The sequence below is a fragment of the Panthera pardus genome, unplaced genomic scaffold (genome assembly GCF_024362965.1).
Source record: "Panthera pardus isolate Hobbes unplaced genomic scaffold, ASM2436296v1 HiC_scaffold_22, whole genome shotgun sequence".
NCBI lineage: Eukaryota > Metazoa > Chordata > Mammalia > Carnivora > Felidae > Panthera > Panthera pardus.
Window position 1 is genome coordinate 71,698,028 of NW_026526788.1, and position 25,677 is coordinate 71,723,704.

Sequence of the window (25,677 nt, forward strand, 5' to 3'; positions counted from 1 at the left end):
TGAATGTTTGAACCCATTCTGCTTTTAGGATATATTTCAAGTTCTTATCTAACAAATAAGGATACATAGAGAATCCTAAAGTAGTCTTGTTTTCAGTATTTATTCTGTTTTATTTTTAAGCACTAATAAATGTTGAGAGATTTGTCTGTTGAAAGAATTTAAGAAAATAGTGGAATTACATTCTGGTTCTGGATGAGGGGCCATTAGCTTCTAAAGACAGCAATAAGTTACATTACTGAATCAACTGAAATTACAAAAAAAAACTTTTTTGAAGAAAAATATTATCTATTAGTGCATAGATTTTCTGGTACTCATCCATTCATCCTTTAAAAGTCTGTGGTCTGCAGGTTGAAGAATCTCCATAAGGTCCTTTTCAGATCTAAGGTCCTTTTCAGAATCTATGAAGACTATGCTTCAGTCATACCAATTATATTCTAAGTGTTATCCAATGACAACAAAGACCTTCATTTGCTGGTATTATTTAAGCCTTATCTTGGCCTTTCATATAGAGTTTTAGCTTTAATTTGAATGTGAGTTATAACATATTTACTTTGAATTACCATATGTATAATTTCATGTATATTCACATATACACTTTCACATAGGCATTGACATTCATAAAATATATATTTATAAGCTTGCGTATAACCTATTAGCATTTTAGAGGTAATATTAAACTTTATATTTTGGAAGATTTAGAAACATTTTCCACTTTTGCTTTCTTCTTCCTCTGGTCACAGGCTTCATGATAGGTAGGTTTCATTTTTGGCACATTATTGCCCAAACAACCCTGTGTACCTAAACAACCTACCTGGAAAATCTGCCATGGCCATTTGACAACTGATGATATTTGTCTTAAAATAATGAATAAAATTGAATAAACTTAAGGTGTAGTAGAATCTGCTAAATGACAAAATCCCTTCTGAAGAGTCACTGAAGTTTATTTTGCAAGTTAATACAAATTTGCAAAATTACCAGTTGACAAAGAAGTTTCAAAAATCACTGGAAGTGAATATTTTGAATAAACTAGGTGAATACTTGTGAAAAAGCTCTTAGAAAATTTTTACTTATTTTTTTTTTAGTTTTTTTTTTAACATTTATTTATTATCGAGAGACAGAGCATGGTGGTGGGGGGGTGGGGGGGCAGAGAGAGAGCGAGACACAGAATCCGAAGCAGGCTCCAGGCTCTGAGCTGTTAGCACAGAGCCCTACGCAGGGCTGGAACTCACAAGCCACAAGATCATGACCTGAGCCGAAATTGGATGCTTAACCGACTGAGCCACCCAGGCGTCCCAGAAAATTTTTATTTTTAAGTAAACAACTATTTCAAGAGTAACATAGTCCCAGTAGGTCAAAGATTGGAGAGGCCTAGAAAAAAGTAATTGAAGTAACCTGAACAAAATGTTATGCCAGGCCACTCACTCCCAGGAAGTACTCATACCAACTTTAGACTGGAAGACTTAGAAGCAAAAGATTCCCAATATTCTGAATAACAGTTTGAGGCTTATGCCTTGTAGATTCAATTGTATAAAATTAAAGAATATCATGCTTTTCTAATTTAAGGATAAAAAAAGATATTGTGACTTCTCTTTATTGCATTGTACCATCCTAACAGCAAAAGAACAAAATTGATTGTTCGCTTATATCGCTTTATGTTAAATGTGTTTGTATTAATAACAGAAATACTCTTTTTCATGAAATGTTGCTTAATCTCTAATTCAAATACTTTGTTATTTTAGTATACAAGCTCAGGAGTAATGATTAAATCATTCTGACTGCTCCTTTTATGCCTTTCCAAAATCTTAGGAATAGAACTGCTATTAAAAATATAAATGCATTATGATGTCTTTATGGCCATTTTTTCATATTTGCAATAAAGTAAAAATATGAAACCTGATATTTATTTGTTGGATCCACAAAATTGTCCCATTCTAAAAAAATAAATATCTACTTACTTTGGAGGATAAGACATAAATTCTAGAATATCAGGGGACATATGCTTTTAAAGCCTTAATCATAATTAAAATTAGTTTTATCATAACTTGCCTTCACTCACATTTGGATGATACATGTTTTCATACTCTAAGTTACTCATTCATGTTCATTAATCAAATACTATTGACTACCAACCAAATGCTGTGGGAAATAGAAAAACAAATAAAATAGATTTTTTTTCCTTATAGAAGATTTCAGAAAAGCCTAAACATATAATACATACTAAAATAGTAAATAATTCATCGATGGGATGATCAATTCAAACTTGGGGAAGGATAGAAGGACTTTTGGAAGTGGGGAAAAAAGATAGATAGAACCTAGACATAGGAGGGGGACATGAAGAAAACTGGGGACAGTTACTTTTTTGTTTGTGTAGTGTTTAAGGATTATTATCCTAAAATCAACTAGAGAGTTGTATGCCTTTGGAATGGTTGGAAAGGTGGTTAATATGAACTTTGAAAAATGATGCAGTATTTGAAATAGTAGTATTGAATGGAAAAATTAGATCTACATTAGATAGAATCAGGGACTGTTCTTGACTGCCATATTTAAACCAGGATTTTCACATTATTTTTAATTTCATGGTTTGTTTTATAAGACATTTTGAATAATAAAACAGTTATAGGCAACAAACATGACACTAAGAGCATCTCTTTCACTTTTAAATTTTCTTCACAACAGTGTTTATGGCAGCATGATTATAATCTAATGTATTATGGTCAATTTGTTATTTTGGCTTTATCTTTCTGCTGAATAATTGGCGATAGCAGATTAGTTATAAAACAGATCATCTGTTTTATGGCTTCTTATTGATGTACAAAATGTTAAACTTCATTTTATATAAAAATCACAATCACAAAATAAATTAATTATTTTTCAAAAGTTCTTAAGAAAGGACTCTACATTTCCTCCTAACTTTTGGGTCGAGTTTTTGTCATTCTTTGTCACAATAGCAGAAAGTAGTCCCAAATCTAAGTTCATTTTACGTTTTCCAACTGTCTCATAAATTTGCAACATTTGTTAAAAGGGAGAGCGTAGCAGAATGTGTCATGAGCACTGAAGAAAACTGGCCTGTGGTAGTGTGCCATCTTCAAAGACAAAATCAGCGCTTGACATTTAACATAATAATTGCACCAAAGAACACCTACTGAGCGTTCTCAGCGTACCAGCCTCTGTGTCAAGTGGTCCGGGTGCGTTAGCTCCTCGGTGAATTATCCCTTATGGTATGATTGTTATTCCCATTTTGTGGAGAGAAATAGTAAGTGTTAGAAATGTCCAAGTAGTTTTATTATGGTCCAAGAGTTTGTGGATGGAGAAGCTGCATTCAAAACGAGTCCTCTGAGGTATCAGTGTAGATATAGGCACTATTAATAGCCCAGCTTATACAGATGAGCAAAATTGAGGCTTAGAGAAGTCTAAATAATTTGGTTAAGCTCCAACAGCTAATAAGTGGAAAGGCTGGCACTCAGACACAGGTCCTTCTAACTCCAGAGCCCTGTTGTATTTCCTGTCAGCATCTGTGCTAAATCTTGACAAAGTTTATGTTGTGAGCATGCTGTTTACATCTTCTTTGCTCTGACACAGAGGGGACTCAATTCAAGAAGGAACGCATACGGATGTTAGCTGGCAAGAAGGAGGACATTGATAAGGGTATGGCTGCGACCAGAACTTAGTAGCAAAGAGAATCTCACTTTATTCCACTTCATTATTGTAGAGCCATCACATCCAAGCAAGAGTGTTTCATGAGCAATGATTTACCTTTCCTGAGTTTCAATCAGAATATTTGCATTCACTTTCTGAAGTCAGAAACTGAGTATGTCAACCAGAGTCCTGGAACTAGTCCTCTGCTAAGTGGCCCAGAGAGAATTCATTTGGCTAATTCCCTGTGTATCCTTTATGCTATTTTGTGCCCTAATTATTTTTTTTTAAAAATTTTAACATGTATTTATTTTTGAGAGAGAGAGAGAAGCGAGGAGGGGCAGAGAGAGAGGGAGACACAGAATCTGAAGCAGATCCTCACTCTGAGCTGTCAGCACAGAGCCCGACGTGAGCTTGAACTCACAAACTGTGAGATCATGGCCTGAGCCGAAGTTGGGGGCTTAACCGACTGAGCTACCCAGGCACCTCCTAATTTTTTTTATCATGTCTTCTTTTACCAACTATAGTGTTATGGTCTTGAGCAAGAACAATGTTTTTCTTCTGCTTTGCAAAGCAGAACTTTTAAAAAGTGATGGAAACATTCAACTTTTAAAAAGTGATGGAAATTCAAAGCTCTGAAGACAGATTGGAATCTTTAAAAATACCTTTGTATTCTAATTTTTTTAAGTGAACAAAAGTAATACTCACTGATTTTTTCTTTAGTATGAGTGTTGGGGGGTCACAACAATACGTTATAGTCCAGAGAAGTCTATTCTTTGTCAAAGATAGTGAATTTGGGATATTTATAGATTTAAATTATAATTTGTGGTATTACATATTCATTGACTATATTTTGTAGACCTTTTACTTTTAGAAGTAGGGAAAAGGTAAGCTAAAGTAACAGAAGCTGTTCATTTTCTTAAAACTCTCTTAATTATATGGCATGTGGTTTGTGTTCTGAGGAGAACTAGTACAAATGAAGAAACTTTGTAATACAAAGTTAGAAAATTGTGTTCAGGAGTCCCTAGGTGGCTCAGTCGGTTAAGCACCTGACTCTTGATTTCAGTTCAGGTCATGATCTCACGGTGTGTGAGTTCAAGCCCCAGGTTGGGCTCTGAGCCGACAGCACAGAGCCTGCTTGGGATTCTCTCTCTCTCTCTCTCTCTCTCTCTCTCTCTCTCTCTCTCTCTCTCTCTCCCCCCCTCGGCCCCCCCAGCTTGTGCATGCTCTCTTTCTCACTCTCAAAAATAAATAAACATTAAAAAAGAGAAAGAAAGAAAATTGTGTTCAAACCCCAACTAAAATTTACAGTTTTCTCAAGGCTTTTTGTCCATTACCATCAGAAAAGTAGTTTGTGTATTTGCATATGTGTGTGTCCGTATCTCTGTGTGCATCTGCGTGTATATTTTTATTGGCGAGACAAAGAGCATGGTGTCTTCTACACTTAGTGCCCCTTGGCATTTGAAGTAGTATTATGTTTGCATTTTGTATAGATAAAATGTTCAGATCTATTGGCCAATCCTACAAGAGGCACAAACAAGACTCTATTTTCCAGCAGCTGCATATTTAATAATACCTTTTTAGGTTATATTAAATGAATAATTCGGTAGCTTAGATCATTTACTTTTTACTTTGAGTATAAGTTTAATTGTCTTCATTAATTTTAAGTATATTCTAAGAACATAAATTATTACTCAGTAATAATTGTATTTTTCCTGTTCCATCAATATTGGCATGCAGATGTTCTCTTTTTAATAATAACAAAACAAGGCCTTAAATTGTATTTTATTTTATTTATTAAAATTTTTTAATGTTTATTTAATTTTGCGAGAGAGACAGAGACAGAGACAGAGCGTCAGCAGGGGAGGGGCAGAGAGAGAGGGAGACAGAATCCAGAGCAGGCTGTAGGCTCTGAGCTGTCAGCACAGAGCCAGACGCGGGGCTTGAACTCATGAACTGCCAGATCATGACATGAGCCAAAGTTGGATGCTTAACTTACTGAGCCACCAAGGCGCCGCCTATATTTTAGATGCTCACTTCATGAACACTGTCACTGCTAGGTTATAAGTGTTAAAACAAAAATGTTAAATAATAAACTGCCATAAGGTATTGGCTTTTGTTCCTTCATCTTTTAAAGGGAATTTAATGAATGATGCATCACAGTGCGACATACATTTACATTCAAATACCATTTGTTAATGTTTTAAGTTAATGCCAGTGAATCTTTAAAAATCTCTGTGAATAATGAAGCTATTCATTGTGTTCAAGGATTTTGCCTTTTTCAGTGATAGGATTTTCTTCTCATTTGAAAGAGTATTTAATTGCATCGCTCATCCACTTTTAATATTTAATAATAATTTTATTAGCTGTGTAGAATGAGAAGGGCAAGATTTGCAATATCTACTGCTGGTCATCAATTTTTTTCTTATCAGGACTTAATGAATATTATAATTACAAGGAAAGGCAGAAATATAAATTAGCTCGGTAGTTGGCTGAGACTTACTAGTTTATTGGTTTTAGCTTTTGGGTAAAGCCCAGAGTAGGCACAAGGAAAAAGAAGCAAATATCTGGGCGTGGTTTAGACACCTTGGCACAAAATTTTTGCAGACTGCCAACCATTCCTCACTTTAAATAATGAACACGGAGGGTTTGAATCAAGTTATAAATACTGTCATTGGCAATTCGTGTTGATTCCATTGCAGTTGACCGGGCGTCTCGATGACTTCTCACACTTAGCCTTTGTAGGAAGATGTTTCTTCAATCTCTGTTAATGCATTTCGAAACTTTTTGTTATCTTTTCTTAAATATTTTTACTGTTATTTGCTTTCAGCTAAGACAAAAGCTGCATTACTTGGAGTAGGAAACCTTGGCATAGCCATCATCACAGTAGCACTTCTTGCTGAAGCAGAACCCCTCAGCTGGAGTTTTCAAAATGCGTTTGAGTACATTTCATTAGGTCTGTGGGAGAGAGGTCAGGGGGAAAGTTCTCTCTGCAGGTCCCATACGTTTAAAGCCTCTGCGGATTTATGACCCAGGCCCTGGGGAGAAAACAAGTTTTCATTTTTGGGATCTAGCTGTAGGTCTGTGTATCAGATGATTCCTAAATTTTGAGTACCATTGGTTCAAAATGGAACCAGATATTGTTGAATCTCATGTATCTTTAAGCCTATTTTAAACAAATCATTTTTACCCCCCTCCAGCAACTGCTTCGAGAACGACAGCAGATGGCCAGCCGTCCCTTTGCGTCTGTTGATGTAGCACTGGAAGTAGGAGCTGAACAAACGGAGTATCTGCGAGGGCCAGTGGAGGTAGGACCGGTGGTGCAGAGAAGACCACTGTGATTTGCATATTTATGTCGCTTCTCTAATCTGCATCTGCTTGTGCAGCCAAATACAGTCTGATTATGTCGAGTTGACAAGATTCAGCTACATATGTTATGCCACTTCCAAGGCACATAGTTTTAATGGTATGACACGAGCTGTAACAAAAGCCACTGGAGAATCTATTAGCTTAGGCAAGAGTGACAGACTGCTCACCTGGCAGCCTTCCTCTGACAGATAGGAGCTGAAGGAATTTAAGATCCAGGTATGATGGAAGAAACAAAGCACCTATATTTAGTCCTTGGAGTGCCCAACGCCTTTTCGTTAACAATTCACATTTATCTTTATTAATGAAGTTGACTATAAAAGGTGGGTGGAGTTGAGTTGCATTTTAATTACATAGTTTCCTTTTTGAATGTTGAGAATTGTAGAATATTGTGAATGCTTTTATTTGTAGCAATGGCTGTATTAGTACATTCTTTTATTGCAAATGCAGAAATGGGGTGTGGTGAAGGAGAAATCATTATGTGCAAGTAAATGTAGAACTGGATTCCTGAAATAACGCATGGAACATTTTCTGAAAATAATAGCCCACAGAGAGGAAAAATCCACAGATTATGATTTATGGTTAATGACTAATCAAAGCATTTTGAGGCCTAGTAATGGAGTTGTATGCTGATTATTTTTTATTTATATTTCACGTATGGTAAGGTGTTTACACAGGAACATTAAGAAGCGCCGTAGGGTTGAAAATTGTATTCCCTTTTTTGAAAAGTGCCATTATGTGACTAATTTCATGTTGCTATTTTCAAATCATGCTTTTCTTCAAGGAAAGCAAGGGATATAAAAATAGACTCCTCCGAAAACCCAGGTAGAAATATAATTGATTCTGTCTATAGCATTTTGGTTATTTTGGAAATAAATTAAACAACTGCATCAGACCTTGTAGATGTTATACAAAGGGCTGGTTTTTAGAGGACATTTCTCTGTGAAATTTTTTTTAGCTGTTGTGTACTTGAGTTTTTACTCTTCTAGATCACATGTGGCAATGGAAGCTTAGAACATTAAGAAATTTATATGTGTATCTTCCATGTTACTTGGGCAGAAATTAGAAGAGAGAATGATTAAACGCAAGTTACAGTAAGTGCTCTAATTTCATGCTGGCCCTTTGCCTCGCACACCTTAGGACAAAATCTCTTAACAAATAGTAAACCTCAACTATTTGAATCCAACTTCTTTTTCTCCTCATCTGTTAAAAAACATTCTAAAACACAAGTCACAAGAGAAAAATGAATGTAAATAATACATACATAGTCCACAGAGGAAAAGGACCAATCGAAGAACCAGAAAACACAAACTTACAGAATAAATGTAATTAACATACATATGCGCCACCAGAGTGTGTCAGTTTCTGCTTACTAGCGCTCAACCATGTATCGTTAGGTGTGTGTGTTCATAATCATTCCATTTCTTTGTTTTATTTTTTCCAAATTTAATTTCCTTCTTTATCATTGTCATTTTTAGCATTAAATTTTATTTGAAATTTCTACCTCTCCTTTCTTTTAGTTTCTGTTTGCTAGTCCTTCTAGTTACTAGAGGACTAGTTACTAGTCCTTCTTTTATTCTTTTATTTCCAGTCTGTTTCCTTTTGTTTTATTACCTATCCCTTGCAGAAATGACCATTAACTTTTTATTTTGCCACTCATTCTGTGAGTCTGTCTTTTGATTAACTGCCTGAATCTATTTACACTGAAAATAATTACTGTTCTCCCAACGTTTGTTTTAGCTACTCCATTGTGTGTCTGTGTGTACACATTGTTCTTGTTGTTACTACCCTTCTCTTTTTCCACGTCTCTTTTGGATAAATTGATTTCCTTCCACTAAACAGAGTGTTACATATTCTATTTCTGTGTTTCTGATGGTGTCCCGTTACTTACCAAGATTCATAGTGGTGGTTATTTTCCCTATCACTAAAAGTGTATTAATACACATTCCTGCCCTGCCTGTCTCAAACAAAATTAATACATGAGCGTGCTCTCAACTCCCTCTGTTCCTCCTACCTATGTTAATACTGTTTGGAGATTTTAATCCAGATATTCTGGGTGTACTTTTTTTAGTGTGGCATGTTTAAGTAACGATGAACGATCTTCACCCTTCTTTACTCTTTATATCTACTTGCTTACTCATACATTTCTTTATATTTCACTATAGTAAATCCTCCAAGAGATTCTTCATTTATTTAAAAAATTTTTTAATGTTTATTTAATCTGAGGCAGAGGGAGACAGAACATGAGTGGCGGAGGAGCAGAGAGAGAGGGAGACACAGAATGTGAAGCAGGCTCCAGGCTCTGAGCTGTCAGCACAGAGCCCGATGCAGGGCTTGAACTCACAAACCTTGAGATCATGACCTGAGCCGAAGTCGGTAGCTCAATCAACTGAGCCATCCAGGCGCCCCCTCCAAGAGATGCTTTAAAGAGAAATTTTATGTGGCATAATCTTTGAGACTTCAGATGCCTACCAATATGCTTATTTTGTCCCCACATGTAAATAACAGTTTAATTGGGTATAAAATTCAAAGTTCTCTTCTTCAAAACTTCAGAGGCATAACTCTTTTGTCCCAAGTCTGATGTCAGTTTGATTCTTTGTCCTTTGTAAATGGTCTCCATTTCCTTTTCTTCAATCTTTCATAATTTTCTCTTGTTTCTTAATGTTTTTAAATCTCTCTCTGATATGTGTCCATATTCTCCTATTTGGCAATCTATGCCCCTTTGAATCTGCAGGCCTATAATTTTACGTAATTCTGACTAATCTTTGGTTACTGTTTCTTTAAATATTTCTTACCATAATCTGTCCTGGAATTGCCATTAGATGCTCTTGATACTTCTTCTATCCTCTACATTTCTGAACTTTTTCTCATTATTTGTACTCTTTTATTTCTTCTCGATGCCTCTCGGAGCATTCCGCCACCTGCCATTCCACATCGTCTTTAGATGTATCCTTTCTGCTATTTCGCCCATTCATTGCCTTCCTATCACCAATGATATATTTTGTTGTTAATAGCTGCAGCTGTTTTTTTCTTCATAACTGCTTGTTGATGTTTCATATTTCGAATACCCTCCCTTATCTTTCTGAAACCATTCGTTATATTTTATTTAAATGTTGTTCCTTCTTTCCTTGTGCTTACACTCTTCAGAGGTCTCCTTTTTTTTTTTTTTTTTCTATGTACACCTATTTTACTTTAGGTACTAAGATCCATTTAGGAAGAGGGATAAAATTCTTGACTCTCCATTGTGCTCTTTCAAGCAATTTAGTGGTTGGGTATGAGGCAGCTGTCCGTAGTGTATAACCTGGGTTCAGTCACCACTGCTCATTTGCCATGGATGTCCCTTTTACTAAGAGAGAACTTTCAAATACCTCCTTTCCAAGCATTATTCCCCTCAGATGGTAGCCTTTCTTTGATGTAATCGCAGGTACTCAGTTGAGGAGGGAGAAGTGAATGCTTAGGGGTTGTCCCGTCTCCAACATGTATGGCTCTGGGATTCTGCCCCCCGCCCCCAGATGACCTCTAAAGCTACTCTATCATTAGTTTTCAGCCTTGAGCTGACACTGGGCTGGTTTCTGTTGCTTTTCTGCCCACCCCCCCAAAAGGTGACATAGGCATCACCTATCCAGACACTGAGGATAGTGGGGCCTCTCCTAGTGCAGGCCACCATTTACTTCCCACGAGAGGCCTAACCACCTACCTTTCCAACTGTTTCTTCAAGAACATTGCTGAGTATGTTCTGACCACTGGCATCATCCCTATTCCTTATATGTGATCACTGCGTTTAAACTCAGGGGAAGAGACAAGTGACTCATTCTGGTTTATGATTTGTTGGCTGCAGGACGATGTGTGCAAGTGCTTTGTATCCTTTAAAGCATTCTACTAATGTTGGGAGTCTTGTTATTTTTCTCATTTTATTACTTAGTTATATAAATAATTGACATGCCTCTATTTCTTTTGTACCACTTGTTTTCAATGAAATGTCAGAGAAGAAAAATATTTACCTGCTAATTCTCATTTTGCAGGCCCTTTGTATCTGGGAATCAAGTTTTACTTATTAATATGTAATATTATTTGTTTTTTTTGGAAACAGCTTTAAGGAAATGTACCATACAATTCATCCCATTACATTGTACAACTTGGTGGGTTTTAGTATATACAGAGTTGTGTAACCATCACTAAATCAATTCTAGAATATTTTCATCATCCCCAAGACAAATCCTGTACGGTTCAGCAGTCACTTCCCCTATCTCCCCCAGCACTCTCCCTCAGTCCCAGGCGCTAATCTACTTTTTGTCTTTATAGATTTTCCTAATCTATATTTTCATTTCATTTCATACAAATGGAAACAGCATGTGTTTTCCTGGACTGGCTTCTTTCCCTTAGCATAAATTTTTTAAGGTTCATTCATGTTGTGACATGTGATCAGGACTTCTTTCCTTTTTATTGTGAAATACTATTCTATCGTATGGATATAGCACATTTTGTTTATACATTTGTCAGTTGATAGATAATTGGGTTGTTTCCACTTTTTAGATATTCTGAAAAATGCTATCATGATTGTTTACATGCAAGTTTCATTTCTCTTGGGTATGTAATTAAGAATGGAATTGCTGGAACACATGGTGATTTTTTATTATTTGTTGAAAAGAATTTCTTTCCCCCATTTGTGATCTTGGGACCTTTGTTGAAAATCAGTTGAACATAGATGTGGGGATTTGTTTCTGGACACTCAATACTATTCCAATGTTTGATCTATCGCATGATAGTACCACACTGTCTTGGTTACTGTAGCTTTGTAGTAAGTTTGGGAATTGGAAAATATGAGTCTCCCAACTTTGTTCTTTTTGAATATTGTTTTGGTTCTTCTGGGTCCCTTGAATTTCCACATTAATTTTAGGATTAGTTTGTCAATTGCTGCAGTGAAGCCCACTAGTGTTTTGATAGGACTTGTGTTGAATCTGTAGATCAATTTGGGGGAATATGTAATATGTAACATTTACTTTATTAAGGTGGTAGTTTTGTAAATTGAGTACCTTCATGCTCCATGCCTCAAATACTAAATTCAAAATCAGATTTCTTCCCCCTTGGTAAATAATTATGATTTCTGATATTCGAAATTCCCTATAGCCGTATATGTCTAACCATCTCAAACAAATCAGCAACATAGATCTAAAAAAATTGCAAGCTAAAAAAATTGTTTTAAGTAGATTCTTTTAGAAATTAAATTGTTTGTTTATTTCTTCCTGTAAAAAATTAAACATCAGAAGTAAATCTGAGCGGCCATTAATATCTTCCTCTGACTTACTTTAGAAAATAATAACAATAGAATTAGAATGTTTAACATTTTATTTCATTTTCTCCTTTGCTAAGCATTTTGTAATACTTACTATTAACTGGAAGTTATCTATCTTAAATGTATACATATACATATGCATATATATGTGAGATTTGTTTTCCATTTTTATAGTACACTGAAAACTGCTCCAAATCTCTTTTTTTATATATATGTGTGTAACAGTACAGTGTGGCTTATTGATTTGCTTACACAGTGAATTCCAAAGCTTAGGCCCTGAAATTACATTAAGGATTTTATTTAAACCTAAAAATCAAAGTAATTTTAAAATTCCTCTGCTGGGTTTTCTTAAAATTTGGTGTTTAAACTCAACACAAAGCCATAGGTTAGCTGGCTATTACTGTTCTGTAAATATTTTTTGAGTGTTCATAATGTAGTAAGTTAAGAAATGGATTTCTTTTAAATTAAATTTGACTCATGTGCCACTAAGTTCCACATCTGTAGAGTCAGGGGAAAATATGTAAGGTACAATATGAAATGAATTACTTTCGATACATCTACAGGTAATTGTGTACTACAGTATACCAAATGGCCTATTCTATGAAGTAGATGTGTTCCTAAAATTTTTTACATATATATTGATTATATTTTTAATGAGTGAGGAGTGTTGAATCCCTACAAGACTTTTGTATAAAGCCCTAGGTGTCAAACCTGAAAAAATATATATGTAGCAAGAATAATCACACTCTAAATTATCTATTAGCAAATATGAATCATTATATTTTGCCATATTATAGTGACAAATTAAAATACAGTGTTAAAATTTAATAAATGCACTTAGGTATTAATTTTTATGGAAACACAATGTGCTAGTTGGTTTTAAACTTATCTTAAAAAGAGGATTATTTTTGCAGTAATAGTGTGACCTACAGTATACATGTGTCATTTTTTCTCCGCCCAGCAATAACATGAAAATTTATGGTAATTGGTCAGCAGATTTTCATGGAACGCTTCCTATGTGTCGGGCACTGTTCTAAGTGCTTGGGAAACATCAGAGAATACAACAAAGAACTCTGTCCTCATGTTTATATTATAGCAGGGGATAGAAAATTATTTAATATGTTAAGAAGTTGGTAAGTGCAATGGGAAAAGGAAAAATAAAGCAAGATAAGGGTTTTGAGAATGCTTTGTGGAGATGGAGGAGAGTGTGCTATGTTGAAGAAGGTGGCAGTCAAGGTGACTTCATTTCGAAGGTGAGATCTGAGCCAATCTTGAAAGAGGGGAAGGAGTTAAGCAGGCAGCAGTTTCCCAGGGAAAACAGTGTTCCAGGCTTAGGAAGAACCCTAAGGTGGTGCGTGCCTGTCAGGTTCATGGAACAGTAAGCATGGGGTCTAGGCAGATGGTAACAGGGCCTTGCAGATCTTTATAAAGACTTTGACATTGAGTTCTGAGTGAAGAGAAGAGCCATTTCCAACCGCAGGGTTGTGCAAGAAGACTGACATAATTTGATGGTTTTAAAAAGGATCACTCTGCCCTTTGGGTTGAGAATAGTTTGAGAGAGATGTCTTCATACAGTTCCCTGACAAACAGACACCAAGACGAATTTGTTCACCTGGGATTGAAGAATACGTCGGTAGGGAATAGAACCATGAAAAAGGAAATAGAAGGCAGCCAATACCACTATGAACAACCAGAAGTTAATATCCTTGGGAATCACACATCAGACTATGGACACCAGATGCAATGGGGCTGAGTATTTATTCCCCAACTCCTTTTAGTTACTGTTTGAGGACTACTTCTTAGGAGCCCAGAGAAAGCCCTCGGGCAAAAAAAAATGCAGGTTTTCACATTGGCAACCATCAGGAAACTGACACAGTAACTGAGGGGTGATGTAAATCATCCTATAGTTCCTGCTACTGGGGCAGGATATAAGGACAGAGACTTGTTAGTAGGCTACTGTAGGAATCTAATAGCAGTAGATTGCTATTAGATTATGGTGGCAAGACCAGGGCGGTAGCAGTTGAAGGGATGAGTCCAGAAGTGATCACTGGACTACGTTTTTAAGGTTTTTAAGGTTGCGATTCGTATAATGTTCTCATTTTGAAAGTCTTTCCAGTGACATGATCGTAAAGTCTAAATAGAGAGATAAAAAAATGATTTTTCAGTTCTGGCTCAAGATGGAAACATGGAAAGATCCTGCACTTACTACCTCCTCCTACAGACACACTGATTCCACATCTATATATGGAACACTTTTCTCAAAAAAAAAATCCTAAAAATTGATGGAGCAACCCCTTTAGATCAAGTGAATGGGAGGAAAACCACATTGAAGCAGGTAGGAAAAGGCGAGACACAGTCTCAAAATAAACCCCACCCCGACACTCACACTCAGGAGAGAACTAAAAACCCAGAGCTTCTCCCTGAGGGGTGAAGGGTTTGTACTTCACACCAGGCATACCAACTTTTAAGACCATTTCCTGGGAGATGAGCCCCCAAAGCATCTGGCTTTGACGACCAGTGGAGCTGTGCCTGAGGGGCAGGCTTCTGGTTTGGTGCACTTACAGCCGCTACAGAGGTTCTCAAGTAATGCGGGCTGGTGGACATTATCTTTGCGTTCTCCCTCTTCCTTGCTCCAGCTTGCTGGTATCTTCTGGAATGGAGTTTATATCCTTGTCTGGTGCCCTGAGTGTTGCAGCTGCCACCAGGGGACACCTCTTCATTGCTTGGCTCTGGTGACCAGTGGGGCATATATTCACAAGTCCTACAGGATTGTAACCAAAGGAGAAAGACTTCTTAAACAGCTACCATCCCCAGGCCACAGCAAGAGGCAACAAACTCAGGGGCTCAGTCTTTCTGTGAAAGAGGCCTATTAGTTTATCATCATAGCTGCAGCCTGAGGGCCAGGCTTCTAATTAAATAAACATCTAAAGGCTGACTGCAAATCATATATCTGATAAGGGGTTAATATTCAATGTTTATATGGAACTCATACAACTTAACAGAAAAAAACAGATTAAAACATAGGCAGAGGATCTGAATAGATGTTTCTAGAGAAAACACAGAGATGGCCAGCAGGTATATGAACAGATGCTCAGTTATCAAAAAGATAAGAAATAATAAATGTTGGCAAAGATAAGTATTGAGAGGAACTCTAATGGATTGTTGGTGGGAATGTAAATTGGTATAGCCATTGTGGAGAACTGTATGGAGTTTCCTTTAAAAAATTAAAAATAGAACTACCATACGATCCAGCAGTTCTACTTCTGGGCATTTATCAAAGGAAAATGAAAACACTAATTCAAAAATATATCTGCAGTTCCATATTTATTACCACATTATTTACAATAGCCAAGATATGGAAACAACGTAAGTGTGCATTGATAGATGAGTGGATAAATAAGAAGTGAGAGTATATATATATGGAATTATATATATATGGAATTACATATATATGGAATTATATATATATATGGAATATATATATTCTGTGCTGACAGCTCAGAGCCTGTAGCCTGCTTTGGATTCTGTGTCTCCCCCACCCCCTGCCCCTCCTCCACTCTCTTTCTTTCTCTCTCTCTCTCTCTCAAAAATAAATAACATTAAAAATATTTTTAAAAAACTAAAAAAAGAATGAAATTTTGCCATTTGCAAAAACATGGATGGACTTTGAGGGCATTATGGTAAGTGAAATAAGTCAAAAAGAGAAAGGCAAATACCATATGATCTCATGTATAGGTGGAATGGAAGAAAGAAAGAAAGAAAGAAAGAAAGAAAGAAAGAAAGAAAGAAAGAAAAGGGAGAGGGAAGGAAAGGAAAGGAGGGAAGAAATGAAGGAAGGAAGGAAGAAAAGGAAAGGAAAGGAAAGGAAAGGAAAGGAAAGGAAAACAAGAAATAAAAGGAAGAAAGAAAAGGCAAGCTCATAAGACACAGAGAACAGACTGGTGATTGCCAGAGCCAAGGGTCAGGGACTGTGCAAAATGGGTGAAGGGAATCAAAGATACAAACTTCTAGTTATAAAATAAATAAGCCATATGAATGCAATGTACTGCATGATGACCATAGTTAGTAATAATATATTGTATATTTGGGGTGTCTGGGTGGCTCAGAGTTGATTAAGCTCTTGCTAGGGCTCATGTCATGGTCTCACGGTTCATGAGATTGACCCCCACATTAGGCTGTGTGCTGATAGAATCCCTGCTTGGGATTCTCTCTCTCTCTCTCTCTCACTCTCTCTCTCTCTCAATCTCTCTCTTTCTTTCTCCCTCATACCCCTCTCTCTCAAAATAAATAAACATTAAAAAAATAATACTGTATTGTATGTTTGAAGGTTGCTAGGAGAACAAGTCTTAAAAGTTCTCATCACAAGAAAAAAATTGTATACGTATGGTGACAGATGTTAACTAGACTTATTATGGTGATCATTTTGCAATATATACAAATATCATCACATTGGCTCATTATATTTTACACTTGAAACTAATATAGTGTTATTTGTCAATTATACATCAAAAAATTTCAGAACAAGAAAATTATTTTATCTTTTCAAATGGCACTGTAATCATTCTAGAACTTCTGAGGCTGCTGTATTTATTCATTGAGATACATAATGGCATTCTGTCTTAGTCTCTCAAGCAACAAAATATGTGCCTTTCTTTATCAACTGATAGAAACCATGGGAAATGGAGGCAAAAGCATCTATCGCCCTTTAAGTGACTTAGACTGGCTGGCTTTGTTAGCTCTGGTGTCACACTAAGAGCACAGCAAACAATTGGATGACCAGCAAGTGAACATACAACCCTTTGACTGAAGTGATGAGGATGTTAAAAATGTACATTTCTTATTCATGTTTTGTTTTTTTGCTGGGAGTATAAACTTGTATGAGTCCTTAAGTATAATTGGCAGTTTTGCTGGGATATTATTCTTTGTTTCTATTTTCATTTCTAATTATTTTTTTAGCCAATTATTCTCATGCTGCCACTTATAACACTGAAAAACAAAACCACTTCCTGGCCAGCAATAAAGGATTTGTTAACTTATTATATGTTACACAGTAGTATATACATTGTGATCTAATTTTGATAAACATGGAAAAGAGTAAATTCTTAATAATAGTTATATCTAGCAGGGTGGGATATATGAGTTGTTCTTCATGCATAGCATTCTGTACTGTCCTTTCTCTGATGGCATGCACTGCCCCCCCTTTTTTTTAAACAAGGAATTAATGATAGTATCAGTCTAATGGAAGTACAAAATGTGGGCTAGTTTTTCCCAATTTTTAGACTCATACTAACTTCACATATATTCAGGTTTGAAATTTTGCCAGTTATTTAAGATGAATGTTTCTGGTCATCATTTCCATTTTAGGGAATAAAAACCCTATTCATATTGTACATATTATGGGCTGCTCTGTTACCTCTTAACCCACTGTAATTAATTTATCTACATTTAAATTTTTGATAATGTAGATGACCAGTGGGGTGTATTCTGTAACATTAGCACTTAGGTATTCATCAAGCATGTACTAGAGAGAGCTTTCCAGACAATAGAAATGAGGATTCATGGTGCCAAAGTAAGGGGCTTCATCTTGATCTTCCTAGGTCATGGGAAAAATTGAAATGTTTCAATTGAGTTTAAGATTCTTTTCTTCAACATTTGTTTACATACACTTTCTTACATTAATCTAAGCCTTACATTAATCTAAGGAAAAAGGCACAGCAATTTCATTTGTTCTGTTTACCAGAATCAGGTATAAGTGAGCAAACTGAGGCTCTGTGAGCTTAAGACCTTTGTTCGAAACCACATATTCGTTCACCAGTAGAGCAAGAACTGGGATCTGAATCTCAGATTGGCCCCAAAGTTTCTCTCTTATCCCATTCTTTAAACATGCTGATATTAGTTCAAGCTGGGAACACATCTTAGGCCCTAACGTTATCAGTGGAATATTTTCTTGCAAAACATGGAGTTACTTGAGGTTTTTGTAGTATTCTTTGATTCCAGGGACTCGGACAGTCATGAAGAATTGAGACAGTTAGCCTAGTACACGATGTAAGAAACCTCTTGTCCAAGGTGACAGGCACATTGTCCAGGCCAGACAAATGAGCAGCTGTATGGTAAGAGCACTGCTGGCTTCACCACAGAGAAGCATGAGTTGCTGGGCACAGCCAGTGGCCAGCCCCTCTGGCATTTCATTCCTGCCCGCCATCTTCCTGGACAGTAGTTCCTATGGTTGGCGTCAGTGGTTTATTTTCTTTTCCCTGGGTTTTCGCTTTTGGAAGTGTCATAACCATCTTGTGATATTTGAATTTTAATTATTTTGTTAACATTGACCATGATTCTTTAATTATGTAAGTAATAAATCCTCACTGTGGAAAAAGTAGTGCAAAAATAATCAAAGTTAAAATTGAAATCTTCCATAATCTCACTATCCATAAATACTCACTGACAGAACTTTTATTTCCTCCCAGTAACATTTTCCTTTTGCACATACGTATTTTTACAAAATTGAAAGTATATTCTATATTTGATTTTACATTCTGTTTTTCTCATTTGGTGAACATTTTTTACTTCTAGGTTTGTGTTTAAAATGTTGTATTAATTATTTTCTGGCATAACATAATTTATTTCCCTATTTTATTTTCAATTAGCTTGATTCCAATTTCACACTATTATAAATAAGACTGTAATTAATTCTTGTACACAACTCTTGATCCTAATCTGTAGAAGAAAACCTATTAGGTCAAAAATTATAACCTTTTGTGGATCTTGAGATACACTGCTTATTTACTTTCCAAAATTGCCCCTATTTGTACTACTTTTAGTAAAGTATGAGAATTCTGCTTTTCTAGCACCGGTGTCAAAAATTATTTTAAAAGCATTTCTAAAAACAGTCTTGTTAATTTTGATACATGAAATGTTGTCTTTTCTTCATCAGACATCTTATTAGTAGTGAGAGTGAATATTTTCGTATTGTCTTTGACCATTTTATTTCTCCTTATTCATTTCATTGACCAGTATTTCCTTGTCCTCCTTTATTTTTTTAAATTTTTTTATATTTATTTATTTTTGAGGCGGGGGGGGGGCAGAGGGAGAGGGAGACACAGAATCCGAAGCAGGCTCCAGGCTCCGAGCTGTCAGCACAGAGCCCAACGTGGGGCTTGAACCCACCAACCATGAGATCAGGACCTGAGTCGAAGTTGGATGCTCAACCGACTGAGCCACCCAGGAACCCCATGTATTCCTTTATTTTAATAGCATTTATTGATGGTACTCTGGTTATGCAAGATTTTCTATATCAATTACAGAAAATTTGAAGATGTTAGAAGAGCTTTCAGTTTTTTCTTCTTTTTTGTATTGGAACATTCTTTGTTTCTTATTTATACCAAATATATTAAATGTATATTTTCTGTTATAAATATTTTCCCTTCTGATATTGCTATTAGAACTTTATATTTTCTCTATTTTTTTCTATTAATCAGACTGTCTTAGTAATATTTTCAGACATTACCCTTGCTTCCTGTTTCTCCTGACTTTTCTATTATGTCCCCTTTTTTGCTGGCCTTCTTTTGAATTGACGATTGTTTTTTAAAAAAAATCAGTATTTCTCAACTTTCTCCTCAAATTTCCTCAATTTTTTTTCTTTAACCAATTTTATGTTATACACTCTTGCTCTTTTTATAGTAATTTCTCTTCAATTTTTAACAGGCATAATTAAAGTCTGAAATTAATGAACACTTCTACTTCTTTGCAAACAACGTAGGAACCAAAAAACAGTTTGAATCTTATGTGATGCAGTTTTTTTGTAGTTCTGAGTTTGTCACTAGTTGAATTAAACATTATTATTGACGTTGTTGCTTTACATGATCAACATGTGTTTAAATTTACTAACATATTTACAATTTCTTTGCTCACTGTTTTTCTTTGCATTCAGAGCTTGCTTCCAAAATGTTTGCTTTGTCCCATGACTTGCCTTTAGAAATTCCTTTACCACATGTCGTTTGATAATAAAATCGTTTAGTTTGCTGCTTACTGCTCCCCTTTTCAGTTTTCCCTAATTACTTACACTCTAAGCAATGTTTTAAAAATATACCTTGTCAAGCATCTAGTTGATTTGCAATGGGAGGGACATACTTGCACATTTCGTTTATTTGAAAATTGTTCTCGCATTTGGCTTCCAATGTCACAACTGAGAAGTCTTCTAACAGTATTGTTACCATTCCTTTGCAGCTAATCTAGCCCATCTTTCCAATGGCTTTTGTCTCTGGTATTCTGCAGTTTTACCATGATTTTCCTAACATGAATTTACTTGTATTTATGCCACTTGGCATATTTTGTGTTTCTATGTCTGAGGATTCAAATCTTTGTTTACTTCTAAAAATTCACACTTATTATCCCTTTGAATTTTCTTCTCCCTCATTTTCTCTGTTCTCCCAACAAGATTCTGATTATATGCATGTTGGCCTTTCTCATCCTATCTGCAATATCTCTTAACCTCTCAGGTGTTTTTTCCATCACCTTCTCTGTGTTTCTTTTGACTTACTTCCTCAGGGCCTTATTCCAACTCACACATTTTTTTGTTAGGCAATATATAACTTGCTTTCTGCCCTATCCATTGTATTACTTTCAATACCTTCTTTTTTTTCATTTTTAAAAGTTCTGTTTTGTTCTTTTTTGAAGATGCTTAGCAGTTTTTGAAAGTCTTTTCTTGCTAGTTTTTATTATATCATATGTCATTCCAAACATAATTATTTTTATTTTATATCTGATCATTCCACTCTCTGAAATCCTTGGAAACCTAAATCTATTGCTTATTTCTGTTGGCTCTCACCCATTCTGGCATATTTCCTTGTGTATTTGGCGGTCTTTGTGAGCTCCTCTTTGTTGGATCTTAATCTGGGGTTTTCTATTGGCCTAAATAAAGAATGCTTTCCTCCAAAGAAGATTGCTTCTGCCAGAAACCAAGGGCTTGCCATAATTCTTTACCCACTTCTCCCAGGGTCCCTGGCGTAGTGCAGGAATCTCAAGCTCAGCTTTCTTATCTTTTGGGTTACTTAGATTAGCATTTGTCCTCAGGGCCGCCCCGCTTTATCCTTTGCTTGCTGCTTTCTACTCCCCTTTCCAGTTTTGACTGGTTGCCTTGGACCACTCCCTTACTGCCTGTAATGTCAGGAATGCGTTAAAAAGTATTAAGAATTTGGTTATTTTAGGGTGGGAAGACCTTACTCAACATGGCGTTTTGTCTTCTGTAGCAGCTCTGTTTTACTGGACAGAGGTTCTCTTTGTTTGGATGGCTCTTTCCCTGTCATTCGCTTGTTATTTTAAAAGGTCATCATTTTGATACTCCAGTTTTGTCAACCTCTGAGGTCTCACTACTTGTTCATGGGCTGGTGGTATAGAAGCAGTCAAGCCACCAATTCCTTATTGACCTTCTTGTACTTCTAAGGCTCAGGAACAGGAAGGACTCCTACCACTGATTATGCTATTTTTTTTAGCCCTTGGAGGGACAGACAATCCAAGCGTATTCTTTTAGGAAGTATATGGACTTTCCTCTCGGTGTTTTATAGATCTTTACAGACCAAACATCTGTAAAATCCTTATCCTCATTTCTATGAACTTTCCCAGTCCGAAGAGGGCAACATCTGGCACAAGTTTCCTGAGCCAAAACTTCTACAGGCCAACAAGCCCTATTTGCACGTAGTCACTCTTAGGTCCCAGGAGCCACGTACCTTAAAGAGGGAGATTATTTTCAGTTCGTGATAGAAAGAAACTGAGTTAAGGTCACATCTTCTCATATTCCTCATAACAAATGCTTTAGAAGATAGAGTATTTCTTATTTCAAGAAAAATATTTAAAATAAATAGGAGATTTTTATAGGCACAGCTTTAGTTCTTAAAGTATGGAAGGATCTGGATTCCCAGTTGTCTTTTCAAATTGCCTAGATCTTTATTGTAAAATTATGAAAGACCTTTCATCACCAAGACCATTTAGCAGATGATGTTTTCAAAAATTGTTTTAGAAATACAAGATTTGGAATCATAACAGAATGTCCTGAATTTCATGAATGAATGGAGCATGAATTAAGATTTGAAGGTGATTCTTCAGAATTAACATGATATGAATAGAGCCTAACAACATGGTATGAATATACACTTAAATTATTGGAATCTGCATGGTCCTAATTTAATATGATCAGAAGACAGAATTTATTTAATCATGAAAAAGTTACTTGTTTACAATTTTTAGTAAATAGCTTTATAAATGCCCTAGGTAAACTATGTATAAGTAAAGTACTGCTAGTGTATTTCATACAGAATTCAGTGAGTTCAAAGCTAAATGTATATACATTTACATTTCTCATATATTTTCAAAATTAAAAATTTGTAAATGAAAGTTTTTGTTGAGACATTAAAACTTTATGGTTCTCTTCTCTTAATCATTTAAAATGATTTTTTAAATTTTTTTATGTTTATTTATTTTTGAGAGAGAGAGAGAGAGAGAGAGAGACACTGTGAGCTGGCAGAGAGAGAGGGAGACACAGAATCCAAAGCAGACTCCAGGCTCCGAGCTGTCAGCACAGAGCCCGAACGCGGAGCTCGAACTCATAGACTGCGAGATCATGACCTGAGCCGAAGTCAGATGCTTAACTGACTGAGCCACCCAGGTGCCCCATCTTAATCATTTAAAATGAATATAAACTATGATGGAGAAGAATGTAAAGATGAACAACAACAACAAAAGGATATGCATTTTCACCTCTTAGTGGCTGATATGATAAACGGAAACATTGGCCAATACAAAGTCTTATAACCCTGAGCCCCTGTATTCATATTAGCTATCATTCAGCAGAGCAATACACCACTCAAGGGTATGGTCATATCACAGTTAAAGCAATACTAGCATAAATTATTTATATATATAGCAGTCCTTCAAGTTAGAAGTGGCTATGCAAAGTGAGGCTGTAATATAATTTATTAGAAAGTTGTAAGTGCAGTTTAGCAATTCTTGGGGGGTGGTCTTCCAGCTCTGAGTAAAAAAGACTGAATTTCCAACCCCATTCTCATCCTTCACCTACTCTTACATAAAACATTGGACCCATTAAAAAAAATGTGCTCAATAGATTGGGCAGATTACATATACTGCAAACAAAAATATTCCACAATCTGTGATGCACAGTACGGTATTTTTGAGTACTGTCAAAGACTTTTAATACTCACTATAATATATATGTTAAACTATTAATGTTTAATGAGTAACATAAAACTAATATTAATATCTTAATACTGATTACTCATAACAACAAAAAGCTTATTATAATGCTTTTGTCTCCTTATTCTAACTTTTTAGGTCACCTTCAAGCACTTTTTTGTGTCTGGAAGTATGCAATGGTTATTTTCTTAGTTTTCTTTAAATATTTTATTAGGATGTAGTTCCCCATGACAGTTTTTATTACGTTAAATTTATGTTTCTGTAATACATTTTTTGCTTACATTTCATGTAAAATCAGTTACTAATTTAACCTTTATTTCCTCCTCCTTTCCATTGATAGATAATCTGATGAGGTTTATATCCTCAAGGGAATAACTGACTGTAAGAACTCTATAAAATGCTGTTAAATCAAATGGAAATCTCATAAAGTGATATCTCAGATATTAGAAGTGTAGTGCTAGATATTTTGTATGTAGAATCAGAGAAACTAATAATGTTATACTTTGGCCAAGTACACGTTTTCACACTTTGCTTTCTTAGGAAATAAAATAGCAACTAGGTAAAAATTTAGGATATTAAATCTGAAAACTTACATCAAATCTTAATATACATTTTCCTTTTACACAAGGCCATAATTCTATACTATTCATACAAAACACCTTTGTTGATACTTAAACCTTATAATTTTGTTCATGTTTATTGTAAGCCCCTTTTAATTTTTAGTTTATGAAGAAAGGTTGTGCATTAACCATTTATGTCATATAAAAATGGGCAGACTAAATATCATATAGGTAAGGTGTATGTGCAATTTTTCATGGAGAAGGAGTCATTATTTCTTAAGGTCTTTTTGTTTTTTTTATCTCCAATACATCTTAGAAAACAAAAGCAAAATTAACATTATTTCATTTTTCCCTATTTCCTGATGGAAAATTTATCTTAGAAAGAAAATCTCTATTCTGTGAAAAACTGGCTCAACAAATGTTGACCAAACTTAACTGCTGCAAAGCAGTAAGGGAGAGGGATATGGAAAGCCATTGTCTCTATCTTCCAGAAATTTACAGACCAAAAGGAAATATAAGACATGTAAAAATGTGTCTAATAAAAAATACAGTGTGATTAATGCCAAAAGAAAAACAGACACAAAGAATAGGGAAAAAAAGAATTCAAAACTCAGGACATTGATAAATGTTTCATGAGCGATTATGGTGGAAGATCTTGGCCTTTGAAAGTAGGTAAAATGTCAATAAACAGAGACAGGAGTAGGTTTGAAATGTGAAGAGCAAAAAGACCGCCACACTGCAGGACCAGTAAGAGCAAAAGGCAGACACAGGAAAGAGTGTTGTATGTGTGTGCAGCAGTAGGAAGGCAGGATTAGCTTGCTGGAGAAGGAATTGTGGGAATCAAGATAGAAGATATTATGAAAGTCAATTTAAATGAGATGGCAAGGATCACACAAGATTTTTGAGCAGAATTTTCTGATTGATTTTAGAGAAATGATACTGGGAGCATTTTGTAGCATCACTTGTTTTGAAGAATGACTGAGAACGAGAAACCTGTGGGCAAGTTAAGCCCCTAACTAGTTGCTGTCAAAATGTAAAGTAAATATATTGAAAACTGTGAAGAAGCAGAATTTATAGAACTAAACAATGAATTGAATATGGAAATCGAGACTGGGACAAACGGAAAGGTCAGAATGCTGGGAATTCTTCATACACACTTGAAGTAATGGGAGTGAGAAGGGAAAAGAGAATCAAAGACAGAGTGTAGGAAAACTGCTATAATTAAAATGTTGGAGGCATATTGAAGGAAACAAAGTATCAAATGACAGCTTGAGAAAGACGCAAATTGAAAAAAAGAAGGTATGCCAGAAGGGATGAAGTGAGAAAAGATGCCACCCATTTCATACTCAGTCAAAGAATGTGGGAACTGAGGAGGGGAGGTGAAATCTGGTAATTATGCAGTCATTGGTGACTATTGAGAAAGTCAAATGAATGGCAGAAACCAGACAAAAAAGGCTGGTTGAAGATGAGAAAGTGGATGCAACAAGGCTAGACTACCATTTTCACACTGATAATGTTGAAAGGAAGGAAGGAGTTGAGATGGTAATTTAAGAAACTGGCAGATCCAAGAGAAAGTTCCTCTAGGAGAATTATCGAAGGGGGGAAAATGTATGTTAGCACAGA

At 35.6% G+C, this 25,677-nt stretch overlaps 1 protein-coding gene across 1 annotated transcript in view; it reads left to right on the forward strand.

The window, feature by feature from the left end:
* The window catches only part of ATRNL1 (attractin like 1), a 764,129-nt gene that overhangs the window by 507,974 nt on the left and 230,478 nt on the right, over positions 1-25,677 (forward strand). Inside the window, exon 27 of the mRNA XM_019459544.2 lies at positions 6,834-6,941. Within this exon, the coding sequence (XP_019315089.2) occupies positions 6,834-6,941 (108 nt within the window). The remainder of the gene's footprint in view (positions 1-6,833; positions 6,942-25,677) is intronic.